General features: G+C 40.4%; 1 protein-coding gene across 1 annotated transcript; it reads left to right on the top strand.

Moving 5' to 3' along the window:
* The first annotated feature begins 2,256 nt into the window (after positions 1-2,256).
* Positions 2,257-14,782, top strand: LOC146625336 (uncharacterized). The gene is made up of 4 exons (XM_085362775.1): positions 2,257-2,366; positions 10,904-11,009; positions 12,780-13,544; positions 13,870-14,782. The coding sequence occupies exons 2-4, from the start codon at positions 10,992-10,994 to the stop codon at positions 14,560-14,562; spliced, it is 1,476 nt and encodes a 491-aa protein (XP_085218901.1). The 5' UTR covers positions 2,257-2,366; positions 10,904-10,991; the 3' UTR covers positions 14,563-14,782.
* Positions 14,783-15,149: the final 367 nt, after the last annotated feature.

Below are 15,149 nucleotides of genomic sequence, written 5' to 3'. Positions count from 1 at the left end.
AGAACTTGGCCGGCTGGCTTCAGCCATGTCTCGATGAAGCAGAGGAGATTGCAGTCCCAAATGTCTCTCTATCCTGGCCCCGAGGTCATCAAGCTTGTTCTCCAGTGACTGGACGTTGGCGAGCAGGATGCTAGGCAGAGGTGTGCGGTGTGCACGAGCTCTCAGCCTGTTCCTGACGCCGGCTCGTTTCCCTCGAGGCCGTCCTTTGTTCTCCCTCAAGATCTCACTCGGCCAGCTCGGATCCGGAGTCAAAAACTTCGAATTGTGAGTACATTGTTATACCAATAGAAACAAGAGTGTCTCTGTCATACCTAATGTATCCAATGGTGATGATTTTGCCGATTTAGAAACGCTGAAAACTAACTTAAAAAACAAAGACAAAGAAAAGGTGGTCGGAGCAGTCGTGACGGCAGCCGACCTCACCGGCGCCATCTTGTTAAACAAGAAGTCACATACCCAGGACTGTTAATATCCAAAGACCAAAAGTCAAGATGCTCGTCAAACTTCAATCCGATTATACAAAAAACATGAAAAAAGTTCAACCAGTGGCTGCAAAGGAATTTATCTCTGAAAGGTAGAGTGTTAATTATTAAAGCTGAAGGGATATTCCAACTGGCATATGCTGCTCTCTCCTTACATCTGGATAAGAAGATTAGTAAAGACATTGACCTCATGCTCTTTAATTTTATATGGAAAAACCATAACAACAGAGATATTTTATTTAAAAATAAATCACTTTTCCTGGAAACCTGGATCCAAAATGGGATCCTATTGGTGGCTCAGCTGGTTAATAAAGGGGGAGTACGACTTACTTACAATGAATCCCTTACACTATATAATTTTCCAAGCAGTGTTTGGGAATTCTCCATGGTGCTTGGTGCCATACCCTCAGGTACTTTAATGTTATATAAAAACACTGACAGGTCAATATCTACCTCAGTCACTCTCCCTGATCCAGCTGAGTCAGCAGTGGGAGAAATCTGCTTTTCACAGGAACTTGGTAACAGCAATAAGAGAATACGTAGTTTATTCCAAGAAGATATCGTGTCTCTCCCATATACATAATATCTTACTGGAACCGACATGTTCCAGATATCACCTGGAAGACAGACTGGATGATCCCATAAATATCTAATTGTAAACAAGGTGAAGGAGATCTCATGTAAAATTCTTCATAAATGTTACCCAGCCAGTCACTATATGTAAAATTGAAAAGAGACATAAATACTAATTGCACTTTCTGTGGGGATCATCCAGAAACTGTGACACATCTTTTTTGGTACTGTTCCTCTACACAGAGATTCTGGAAGGAATTTAACAGTTTTGTTATTGTCCATATTTTAAGGGAGTTTTCTTAATGATGGGAAAATGTTCTATTCTTTTTCTTTAAGTTCTCCAGGAAGAATGATAAATGTTTTTTATAATAAATTTTTTCATACTTTTAGCTAAATTTTTTATCCATAAATGTAAGTTTATTAATAAAACACCATATTTCTGCCTTTTTATAAGGATATGGAATAGTACATACAATCAATATCAGACTCAACCAACAAAAAGGCTCACAGAACAATATTTATATATGCTGATTTTTTCGTGTACTCATATGATAATTTATTTACCCCTGATTTGTATGTTCATGTTCTGTTCTTTCGTAAACTTCATCTGTTTGTATGTTGTATACTTATTGTGTGTTCAATAAAGTTCAATTAAAAAAAAAAAGTACATTCTAAATGAAGCTTCAGACGTCACTAAACACGTGACTCTAGCCAAACGAATCAAGCCTGCACACGGTGCTTCTGAAGCAGCGTGTTGATTAGTGATGCTAAATTTGATTCTTTTTACTGAATCGAGTGTTAATGAGTCACTCATCAAAGTGAATCGGATGTGTTGAGTCATTTGATTCACTGAGTCAGTTGACCAGAGAGTGCAAAAATTTTACATTTTCACTCAAACTTAATTTGTTTCCCTTTTCATGTAAATCCCACTGCTAAGATGAATGATTAAAAAAACCAAAAAAACCCCAACTATTTTATAGAGAACAAAGAGCAAAAACATTTCTAAAATTAAGCAATTTCTTATCAAAATTGCTTAATAAACATTTATTTTGTTTATTTGTATTTTATTAGTATTTTCCTTAAGTGTGTCAAATATATATTTTCTCATCTAAATGTCCACTGCGCTGTGAGCCAGGGGGCGGTAATGCGCCTTAACATTGGTTGCCAACCAAGAAGAAGAAGAAGCTGTGAGCCACGAGGGAGGGGGTGAGCGAGTCCTGAGTGATTCGCACATCACTAGTGTTGATCTTTTTCACACACGCACCGGAGCGTCAGCTTCAAGCGGACCATCGCTACCTCTCACATCTAAAGGTAAGTGTCAAGGTAACTTTGAACTGAGTTCAGTCAATCTCGAGTTTTTCGAAGTTTTCTGAATGAAGTTTTCTGTTGCTCTCTGTGAGAGGAGACCGTTAAAGACGAGGCTCTCCAGAGTGTAGCAAAACAGGAAACCACAGCTGTGTGTGTAAGTGTGCAAACGAATATATTAGAAGTGCAAGTGAGCCACGAGTAAAGAAAGGTCAAGTTTCGTGAGTTGTTTTTCTCACCACTGATCACGCGCTCAACACTACATACTTGCATCACACGCGCGCTCTCGAGCATCAGTATCCGGTTTTTCAGTCTGACGTCACTAGCCGTGTCTGGACCTAAACTCCGCTGCAGGTCCATATATCAAACGATCACTATGGCATTACTGAGAGTTGAAAAACTGTCTTAAGTCTTTCATCTTTAATAAAATGATCAGCGTTCTGCTCCACCAGGTGTAACAACTGAGTTTAACATCCAGGCATCCATAAAAACGGAATTTATGACATTTAACGGAGTTAGAAGTAGTGATGGGCAGATGAAGCCTCATGAAGCACTGAAGCTTTTCATCCAATTGGTTCACCCCAACGCGAAGTTTCTTGAAGCTTAATTTGCTCTAGCAGGACACCTACTGGATGTAAAAATATTAGTTGGCATGAATTTGAAGAGTGTGGCATTTTGCACACAGCCTGTAAATGTCAACAACAAAAGGAGTGTGTAAAACATCTATATTGTAGTGATGGCAGTATACTGTGTATATTTATGCTGGCAGTATGGAAAATGATTATTTGGAAATGCCTAAAATGGAAATGATCATATGCTGTGAGGTGAGGTGTGGACAGTGGTTGTGCTTTTGTAACATTGAGGCAAGGACAGTGATTAGTGTTTAGGGGACACATCATTGGTTTTTATTTAAAAACAACAGTTTCTCCACTGTGGCAGGTCGTAGGCGATTTCTTTCTTTGGACAATATTTCGCCTGCCTTTGAAAACACTCGCTCACAGGGCACAGATGAGGCAGGGGTACACAGGTATGTCAGTGTTAACTTATATAAGTGAGGGTAGACATATTTCTGTCTCTCCCAGTATTTAAGGGGGTCTTCCAGCCTACCAATATTTGGCTCCATCAGGTACCGTTGGACCTCAATATTTGCGTCTGCTGTCACATTTTGTGTCTGTGTCTGCCTGACACTCTCATCCAGGCGACGCCACAGGTTGTTACCTAAACAAAAAGGAGAGTCTTATGAGATACTACCAATTCAATTTTCAATTCAATGTTATGTCTATAGTGCCAAATAACAACAGTCGCCTCACGGCGCATTATATTGTACAGTAGATCATACAATAATAGATACAGTGGAAAACCCAACATTCAGTTTCTATAAATGCAACTAAAATGCAATAACAATGGTACCGTGGGAAACAGCCTCAACAGATTGTGACGTTGATGGCTGTGGTGGTGGTGCGGAGGAAGAGGTGGTGGAGGCCCTCATTACGGAAGCACATTCTGCTTTCAGTCTTTTTTCTGCTTCGCTAGCTCTTGCAGGGCTGAGAAACCCGAGTTTTCTGAACCTTGGGTCCAGCAGTGTCGCAAGGAACATAATGCTCATGGTCTGTATTTTATCTAGCTTCTCTCTCAATAGCATCCTAAGCTTCTGAGCCAGGGAAGATCCAATGGATGGTGGTTTTTCCATTTGTTCATTGAGGCAATGATCCAGCATAGTGAGCAAAGGTATGACCTTTGACCCAGACACCCTTTTTTCCTGAGAGAGCTCAGTGGTTGCATCGTTAAATGGTGCTAGGACAACCAGACACGCTGAAATTATACCAAATTCCTCAGATGACATAGGCCACTTAAGAACTTACCTTTGCAGAGGTACTGCTCCTGAAATATCCCACGATCTTCCTGGGCTTGGCTCGGATGTCAGAGAGCTCAGGGGTCTGGTCAAGGGCCTTCTTCACCACTAAGTTCACGGTGTGAGCTATGCATATGGCATGTTTAAGTCTTAGCTCCCTTGCACAAGCCCCCATATTGGCAGCCCCATCTGTTACTAGGCATGTGACTTTGTCAGTAATTGCCCATTCTGCCATGAGTGAGCCTTTCACCTGTGCAATGTTTTCTGCAGTGTGTGCATTAGGAAAATATTGCACTCCTAAAACAACGGTGTTTAATGTGCTGGACTCATCAACAAAATGGCAGGTGACTGCAAGATAGGCCTCTGTGTTGATGGAGGTCCACATATCTGATGTCAGACTCACAGCTGCTGCCTTCTCAACGCTGGCCTTAGCTTTCTCCTTCATCTCCTGGTACCTGGCCTCCACCATGACTTTCAGGGCCTAAAGGAAAGTAAAAACATTTTGTTCTAAAGTACGACGTGGCTGTGAAGCAGTGTGTAGTGTAGCTACACACTGAGGCTTTGAGCCTCAGTCCTACCTGTTCACATTTAACTCTGTAGAAACGAAATCTTCACTGCTTTTATGACCTTTTTAGTGGGGAGAACATAGCTAGGATTTAATGACTTAACAAATCTTTTAAATCCTTTGTCCTCCACAATGCTAAATGGCTGGGAGTCCTCAATCACCATGCTGACCAGGTCTTCATCTATTTGAGATTGTTCTCCTGAGGAAAGACAATAAAGATAAAGCACAAATATAAATATCACACACGTCACTTATTGCATTGTATGATATTGTTATATCATTTAGTAACATTACTGCATGCTATATTATCATGGCATTTGATGGCTCACCTGGTCTTGCTCCACAATCGGTGTCCCCCTTATTCTCATGCAAAGCTCTGTAGTGCCTAAGCATGGATGAGGTGTTGTTGTTATATCCCAGCTCCCTGGCACATAGCAAACACTTCACCTTGTACAAAAGTACAGACAGCTTAACATATTTTTTATTGCACCATCAGTATTATGAAAATACATCTTCTGTGGAAATTTACATACCTTGTTGGGAGATATAAGCTCAAAATGTTCCCACACAGGGGAGGATATCCTTCTCTTCGTAGCTGGCTCCATTCTCTCCTGACTTTCTCTCCTCACTCTCCTAAACCTCTAAACTGTCTCTAACTCTCACTAACCGCAACTCTCCATCAAACGCCCACATTTTGAATGGGGTCTGAGGGGTTTATATCGCTGTCATAGCTCGCGGCAAAGTTCGAGCCGCTTCCTGAACCAGTCACGTGGTACAGCCGGGCAGCGAGGCTTCGGACGTCATCATTTTCAGCTCCTTCCATAAATGAAGCAAGCCTCGATACGCGTGTCACTACCCGATCCGTACTGGAAACCCGATCGGTACCCCGCATGCGCAAATCTTACGTCACTTCCTCTCTTTGCCAACATTGTGACATTCAATATATTTGAATGATACGGTTAGCGCCCAGTTAGCTCCTAGCATTTCTCAACAGCTCTGCCTCCTTTTCGACTGCCCGGGACATTTAAACAATGGATAATTCGTATACAAAGAAATTCATGCTTTTCTCCTCAACAGAGAGTGTCCCCCGATTGAGCAACAGCGCCGTAAAATAAGAAGAATGGCGCCTAATTACAGAGTTAATAATGCAGACTTTGTAATATCTCACGTGTAGATTCATCAGCCAGATTAAGTGTTTACTGACAATTGACAGTGATAGCGCACATCATCATCACTATTCCAACAATCCTCTCCTCACAGACAAGCATAAACACACTCGACTATCGCTAAATCAGATTTAACACACGTTTGTAATGACGATAATTCAGTTTATAATAGGGTTTATTCGCTCCGTCAGCAGGTGGCGGTATCCTCGTACACTGGGGAGTAAACTGCCATTAAACGAACAGAAGAAGAAGAAAACATCTGCACATGCGCGGTACGGATCGGGTTGACCCGATTTGTACGGTCAGACTTTACACATGCGCAGTAAGGATCGGAGAGTCGTGATCCGTAACTTTCTTTTTATTTTTCGTTTTTGTCTACATTGTACTGAAATGCTTCATTATTGCAAACATTTTAAGATATACTTGTTATTCTTAACATCTTAACTCTTACTCTGACCCAGAACTATCGTAAAACGCTACGACCGGAAGTAGAAACCTTTCGCGCATGCGGGGTACGGATCGGGTTTCCGGTACGGATCGGGTAGTTTTTTTTTTGTTTTTTTCTCTTTTTTTATTTTATTTTATTTTAATTTTATTTTAATTTTATTTTTTGTTTTTTAATACTTTAATTAAATTTATGCACATATTACAATCTCTCGTTGGGAGACAACATTTGTGCAACAACATCTCGAAAAGGTTGAATAAGAAACCAAACGAAAAAAAAACAAAACAAAAACAAAAAAAACAAAACAAAAACAAAACACATATATACATATACATAAATATATGAAGGCCATTTTTATGACATATAACAGTTTCCTTTCTGCGAACACTTTAACATACATGTGGCTTACTTAGTACACCAAAAACACAATCATTAAAAGGATAGAGATTGAGTCCCATTGTCGCATATCAAAGCAGCCTCTTTACATGAATCCCTCAGTAATTCTAAAGATGACAAAAAAGATTTTAATTCAATTTTCAATACAGTTAGGGAAGGTCTTTTACTTTGCCATTTGCATTTGTGTATGTGGTATTTGCCCATAATTATCACCACCTTGTGTAGCATGGACAGTTCCTTAGATGGATCACCATTATTAAATAAAACTTGTGTTAGAGTCAGTGGGGTCATCCCATCTATTCTTATACTCAACCAGTCTACTAGATCTTGCCAAAAGTCAGTTGTTACTGAGCAGGAAAAAAACAAATGATCAATACTTTCCACATTTTGTGAACAAAATCCACATGGCTCTACCTCAAACCCAAACCTTTTTTTAAGCATTTCAGCTGCTGGGTAATATCCATTAATTATTTTAATTTGCATTTCTTTGACTTTGGGGGGGGATAGGCCATTTTAAAAAAGTGCGTATATTTGTTCGTTATTTTAACATTACTCCCTTTTAGTTTTGTGTTACTGTTAAAGTCATGAAATAATTTGTTTTTAAATATCTTGTTCATGGTTTTATTATTACAGTTTTTATCCGTCAAAGGAATCTGGTTTAGATGTAAAGAAGGTAGACTAATTTGTGCCTTAGAGTAATACAAATAACCTTGAATCAAACTCAACAGAGGTAAGGGGATTGCCTTACAAACCTTGTCATATTCTCTAAGGGAACACTGAATGTTAAACTTAGCATTAAAAACACCCACTGAGAGAAACTGACCCCTTTCATCAAGTAAGTCTGTTATAAAGATTATGTTTTTTTCAAACCACTCTTTAATAAACAATGACTTCTTATTAATTGTAATTGTTCTGTTATTCCACAAGGTGGAGCAATGTGGTGAAAAGTTATGGGCAAACACCATCTTCCAATAAGACAAGACCTGCTTATGATATTCTGACAGTTTCACAGGCAACTTCAATATATCAAAATCACATTTCAGGAGAAAATCCAACCCTCCCATCTTTTTGAAAATATTTTTTGGGATATGGAACCATATGGAGTCAGGTTTCAAGAGGAAGGCTTTTATCCAGTTTATTTTAAATACTCCAACCATTGATTGAAAATCAATTGACTTTATACCACCTTTAGCGTAATCTTTGACAAGTTGTGATTTTTTAATGTAATGTGTTTTATTGCGCCAAATGAATTGATAGATTATAGAGTTAATCTTTTTAATACTTTTCGGGGTAATGTATAGTGAGTAAGCTGGATAAACCATCTTTGAGACGCCCTCTGATTTGGATAATAGATTGTGTCCAAAAATTGTAATATCTCTCGTCAACCAATGATTTAGTGTTTTGGACATGCCATCAATTTTGTCTTTTAGGTTTTTTGATTCTCTAGTGTTTATTACGGATCGGGTAGTGACAACGCGCTTCGCGGAAACGCCCCCTCCATTACTCGACACACGCTTCAAAGCCTCGATACAGAACGTCACATCACTAGTTAGAAGTTAGCAGGGAGTTAGCTCGCTAGCTTCTATCTAAATCCAATATGTCCTGACTGCGGGGTTTTGGAAACAAATTAAAACGTACAGCTCTGTTATCACTTCCAGCATAAATGAAGACAGGAAACTTAACAGCAGTGACGTTTGTAGGGTTACTGAAGTTTGGCTAGCTGGTATATAATGATGTGCTACGTGACCGCTAGCAACACAGCTATGTTAGCATAATATAAACAAGCTAACTTTTTTTCCACTCGATAAAAGTTAACGTGAGTGTTCTCGGTGGTCAGGAACAAATGTAATCGCATGGCAGGATGCTGTAAAAGGACCAAACTTCAGCCAGGAGAACAACTGAGATAATCCATCCACAATACGAGGTTAGTCATTCATATACTGCTGTATGGGCTGGGCTGTAGTTACATCCTAAGGTTTTAAAAACTGAGCTTAAATAAATGATTAGCGGTAATAAAAGCCGAGGGAGGTCAACAGTGATCACTGACTGTTTTAGGAGCTTTTTGAGATCAAATAGAAGAAAATACATAACAATGTGCCTGATCCCATCTGCCGGTGGATCACTGACTTCCTGACGGACAGGAAGCAGCACGTGAGGCTGGGGAAGAATGTCTCGGACTCCCGGACCATCAGCACCGGCTCCCCTCAGGGCTGTGTTCTTTCTCCTCTGCTCTTCTCCCTGTACACCAACTGCTGCACCTCCACCCACCAGTCTGTCAAGCTAATCAAGTTCGCAGATGACACCACCGTCATTGGGCTCATCTCTGACGGGGATGAGTCTGCCTACAGGAGGGAGGTTGAACGTCTGGTGTCTTGGTGCAGCCACAACAACCTGGTGCTGAATGCCCAGAAGACAGTGGAGATTATTGTGGACTTCAGGAAGCACACAGCCCCACTCCCCCCCCATCATCCTGACTGACACCCCCATCACCTCTGTGGACTCATTCCGCTTCCTGGGTACCACCATCACCCAGGACCTGAAGTGGGAGCCCACCATCACCTCCGTCATCAAGAAAGCCCAGCAGAGGATGTACTTCCTGAGGCAGCTGAAGAAATTCAACCTGCCAACACGGACGATGATGCAATTCTACACTGCAATCATCGAGTCCATCCTCACCTCCTCCATCACCGTGTGGTACGCTGGAGCCACTATCAGGGACAAACAGAGACTGCAGCGTGTTGTGCGCTCTGCTGAGAAGGTGATTGGCTGCAGACTCCCATCTCTGCAGGACCTGTACACCTCCAGGACACTGCGGCGTGCAGCCCGGATCTCAGCTGACCCTTCTCACCCTGGACACAGTCTGTTTGACCTGCTCCCCTCAGGCAGGAGGCTCCGGTCCATTCGCACCAGAACCTCTCGCCACAAGAACAGTTTCTTCCCCTCTGCTGTTGGACACATGAACAATAACCACATGACTGTCCCCGCCACTAACACATGACCCTACGCTGTGTCACTGCATCATTTCATGTCTGGCACTGATCACCACCTGCACTCATGTATATATCTTCTACGTAGCACTCATAATTCTTATTCTCATGTATATATCTCATGTATATCTCATGCACATATCTTTCTTTCTACATAGCACTTTAATTCTTATTGTCTGCACTGAAGCACCGCAGCAATTTCCTAATGTTGTAAACCTCAACATCTGGCAATAAACCCATTCTGATTCTGATCTGATTCTGATTCGTATATTCGTATACCTTCGTATATTTTATTTATATTGTCTCTGTATTTATATATATGTGTGTGTGTGTGTGTGTGTGTGTGTGTGTGTGTGTGTGTGTGTGTATATATATATATATAATATTCTGTAACTCTGTAACTTCTGTCGGTGCTGTGCTTTTTTGGAAATCGAATGTCCCAGAGGAACCCACCCGAGGGATTAATAAAGTTCTATCTAATCTAATCTAATTAAACATGTTAACAACACAAAAGCCATATTAAACGCAGACTACTTTAGGCCCGGAAGTAGGATTCGTCCCGTCATCACTTAACAATCGGATTGTACAATTCTGGGCGTCACGTGAGTTGCAGGTGTTACCATATAACGGAAATCTCCATTGTTCTGTAGCAGTGGTTCTCAAACGTTTCACCTTTACGAGCGACATCACAGCACAGTAGTATAGGCAGTAGCGGTTTTTGATACGGGCGATTTTCAATTTCGCTTCACAACTAAAGCGTGCAATTTACTTTTTGTGCACTCAAATGGAGTCGAGTCAACCAGCGCAACCTCTGGCCAAGTACCATAGCCTACAGCCAGATTAACTTGTGACACACACAGTAGCGGTTTTTGATAAGGGCGGTTGCCCGTATGAAAAAATAGTGGTGGAGGTTAGTTGTCTTTGCTTGAGCACTGATACCTGCCATTGCTGGCATTGAAAGATGCAATGCCAGCAATGCCAGGTATCGGTGCTCAAGCCTTTTGTGTTTGTTTCCAATAAGTTTCCCACCTCGGGAAACAAATGTGTTCTTTTACTTGTCAGATGAACATATGAGACACTTTGACTCTTCAGTGCAGTGTGGAGCCTAACAAAGATCTGTTTTGTGTCCCAGCTGATCAGCAGGAGGAGAAGAGTCTGACGGAGCAGCAGAGGAACATTTTCAGCTACTTTGACTCAGCTCAGCCACTACAGAGAAAACAATGAGCTCAACACAGAAGGTGACAGACAGAGCAGGGCGATATGACCAAAAATATTTATCACGATATACATTTGAAAATGTGCGATAACGATGTAGCTGATGATATAATTGACACTAGACAAAATACTTTACAACTCCACAAAAAACACAGTAATAACGACGGCCTGCTAGCATGTCCTACCACAAATAGAGTTTGTTGTGTATCTGACGTACGAAAGCTAAACCAGTTCCACACCACTGAAGTTGAAGCATTTTTACAAACCAATTCTGGTTCATCTGTTTCATTCAACGATCCGCTTTCACCCTTCTCATTCTCCGTTGCCGCCATGCTTTTTCCTCCATGTGCGTATGAAAACAAAGGCACTGCGCATGCGCGTTTTACCCATATTCTATCGTGATATTTCATTTTCTTATCGTTGCCCAACATTATACCGGTATTACCGTCAACGGTATGATATAGCCCAGCCCTACATGAAAGGCACCCTGATTGTGCACTAATCACACATTAAAATGAGCAAAAGAGGCAAAACTGTGTGCCAGAGTCTCGGGTCAGCGTTTGTTTTTATGTCACAGCACCAGAACGATTGCAGGCGCTCATAAGAAGTTACCATAAATCACCACCTTTCATGGTCTCAGCACATCAACTGTTATTAAGAAAATGGGACAAGGCATAGCTATGGCTATGAAATGCTCTTTCTGTATCACTTCTTCAATTATGAAAGATGTCATTAATGCACTAGTAATGTCTCATCTGAAGTATTGTTCAATCATTTGGTCAGCAGCTAATAAGACAGATCTTAACAGACTTCAGTTAGTCCAGAATAAGGCGTCCAGATTAGTGTTAAGATGTTCATGCTATAATAATATTGATAAAATGCATAATCAACTTTCTTGGCTTCCTGTACAGACTAAAATATTCTATGGCTTACTTGTATTTATAAAGAAAGCAATTCTGTTGAACACACCACATTTATTTCTGCTCAGCTGCAGTATCCAGATGAAATACATAATCATATTACACAGTTTTCAACAAACTGCAAATTAGTAAATGCTCGAGTTAAAAGTAACTTTTTGTAAAACTGTTACATTTAGAGCAACGTTTAAGTGGAATAAATTGCCTTATAAAATTAGAGAATTATTCAAACTATTCAAAACTTCAATGAACACGTAAAAGCCAATTTACAGAACTTTTAGTTGTTGTAAATATTGTAAGAGATGATTTGTTTTTGAAATTTGTGTAATGTGCCTCAATGTTATTGATATTATTATTATTATTGATTGCTTATATTTTAACAATTGTGAAACTTCACTGTGGATGTAAGAGCCAAATTATGTTGATATTTTGAATCCACTTTATTGTATAATATTTTATGTGATTGTATTTGACGGAAGACGAGCAACATGGAAGCTAATGGGGTTCTTTTTGAATAAACAAACATAAGATTTATTATCACTGAATAATTATGTATAAATCTATACAAATTATAGAAATATGTAATAGGAAACAACAAAATAATATAAATTATAAAATAATATAAAAGTGTGTGTGTACAATCAGGAGGGATGGGCATGATTTTAGTGTTTGAACAGTCATGAATTATTTTTAACAGCAGGTTGGATGTAATGTGTTAGAACTACCAGCAGGTGGGGATAAGAGACCTTTAAGGTGTTTGGTGCCACACTCCACCTTCAGGTTTAAAACTAGTGTTAATGGAGGGAGTTTGAAGGTTGAGTTTGTTCCACGACTGCATTTCACTCACTGCCTCTGTTTGTATCTCTGTCACTGCAGGACCAACATGGAGCGAGAAGTCAGCGCTCTCAGGAGGCCGACAAACCTCACAGAAGAAAGGGAGAGAAAAAACACACCTGTGACGAGTGTGGGAAGGGTTTTACTTTGAAGGCTAATCTAAAACAGCATCAGGTCATCCACAGTGGAGTTAAAGCGTACAGCTGTGATCAGTGTGGCAGAGCTTTTACTCACAGTTGGAACTTACAGAATCATCTAGTGACCCACTCTGGAATTAAGGCATACAGCTGTGACGAGTGTGGGAAGGAGTTTGCTAGGAAGGATAAACTAAAACAGCATCAGGTCATCCACACTGGAGAGAGACCGTTCAGCTGTGAGTTGTGTGGAAAGTCTTTTTCCTTGAAGCGTTACCTAAAAAGACACCAACTCATCCACAGTGGAGTTAAAGCGTACAGCTGTGATCAGTGTGGCAGAGCTTTTAATTGCAGTAGCAGCTTACAGAGGCATCTAGTTACCCACTCTGGAATTAAGGCGTACAGCTGTGACATCTGTGGAAAAACTTTCAGCCAGAGAGGGTTCCTAAATAGACACCTACGCATTCACACCAGACATGATGTGTACTGCTGTGAACAGTGTGGCAAATACTTTGCTACAGACACACAGTTAAAACGACACATGTTTACCCACACTGAGGGACGACCTTATAAATGTGACCTGTGTGAGAAGACTTTTAAATCTCCACATTACCTGAGACTACACCAACAGATCCACACCAGAAAGAGACTCTACAAGTGCAGTTACTGTGAGGTATGTATTTATATTGTTATCTTGTCATTTTAGCCTGACTGTTTGGAACAACTCTGCTCATTAAACTGTGTTAGCATGTTAGCAATTCTACTGCATGGAAAAGCAGCTCTGAGTGATTATTCAGATTTTCATGTCAGTTATGATTTTAGTATTACTGTAGTATTATGGTGGTAGTATTGTAGTTATTGCAGCCCAGTAAACTGAGTGTGTTAACTGAAACAGTCAAATGTAATTGGACGTCTGCAGAGATGCTCTTTATTTCAGGCGACGTTCAGGATAAAAATGTTGAAGGACTGACTTACACTGTCTTTGTGTCTTTGTTTAGAAGCAGAGCGACACAGATGGATCCAGTTCTCAACCCTGTCATCACTGTGGTGGTGGGAAAGACTTTCATTGTGACCTCTGTGGAAAAACTTTCAGTTGGCAAGCTGACCTAAAAACACATCAACGTAGACACACTGGAGACAAACTGAAATACTGCAAAGAATGTGGGAGTAGCTTCCCCACATCAGGTGGATTAAAAACACATGAACTGATTCACAGTGGGGTTAAAAAGCATCTCTGTGATCAGTGTGGGTCATCCTTCACCACTGCAGGTCAGCTTAAAAGACACAAACGAGTCCACACAGGAGAGAAACCACACAAGTGCAGACACTGTGACAAAAGCTTCTCACATTCATGTAGTCGTAACAATCATGAACGTACACACATGGAAGGAAACTACAGCTGTGACCAGTGTGACAAGAGCTTCAGGAATCTCAGTTCATACTCCGAACACAAACGATCCCACGTTACTAATAAACTGTTTCACTGTTACCAATGTGCCCAAACATTCACCTCATTGTCTGCTCTGTGCAAACATCAGCGTGATCACTCAGGGCTGAAATCACTCCCATCACTGGATCACAGTGAATCTGAAGAGACAGAAAGATCCTCTGGTTTCAGTGTCAGACTCAAAAAGCTTGAGATCAGGCTCCACAGAGTTCAGATAGAATCATTTAAACTTGTGTTGAACTGAACTGGTTGCTGGGCTGAACTTCTACATAATACAGATTTACATGGGATCTTATTTTCTGTTGTTTTACTGAGTCAGTTTTGTCCTTTTTTCTCTGTCCTGGTTTTGCTCGTCTATAAATAATTGAAACTCAGTCAAATAGTTCATTGTTCTCCAGCAAAACGTTTTGGAAACTCATGTTTAACCTTTAAACTCTGACATGTTTTAGCACACAAGGCTTCATCGGGGAGTTCACTCATGATTGGACCATGAGAATAAAGGTTTTCAGTTCTTTCAAAGAGAGTCTTGGAGGTGTTTGATGTTTCTGTTTTTCTACATAAAGCAAGAAAAATAGTTTCTTGCTTTATGTAGTGTGGAAGTTTTTAATGTTTCTTCATCTGTGATGTTCTTGAATGTGTTGACATGAAGATGGTACAAATAAACTGTCCTTTTAGCTTTAGCTCCTAATTTATTCATTATTTATGGATGTAGCACAGCAGCAGTGTCTTGATTAACACATGGAGGGCTTGGGATCTGATGGTAAATAATGTTTTGTGTCCTTGTACACATCATACAGCTCAGCTGTTCCACAGATGTCAGGTTTACACAGT

The sequence above is a fragment of the Diplotaxodon limnothrissa genome, linkage group LG9 (assembly GCF_057381915.1).
Source record: "Diplotaxodon limnothrissa isolate DT_005_m linkage group LG9, D_limnothrissa_male_GT1.1, whole genome shotgun sequence".
Classification (NCBI taxonomy): domain Eukaryota; kingdom Metazoa; phylum Chordata; class Actinopteri; order Cichliformes; family Cichlidae; genus Diplotaxodon; species Diplotaxodon limnothrissa.
Note: the sequence above shows the minus strand (reverse complement) of the source record. Positions and strands in the feature narration are given on the sequence as shown.

Coding starts and splice junctions, on each gene's coding strand:
- LOC146625336 (XM_085362775.1), top strand. Junction 13,545..13,869: donor ACAAGTGCAGTTACTGTGAG/GTATGTATTTAT, acceptor GTCTTTGTTTAG/AAGCAGAGCGACACAGATGG.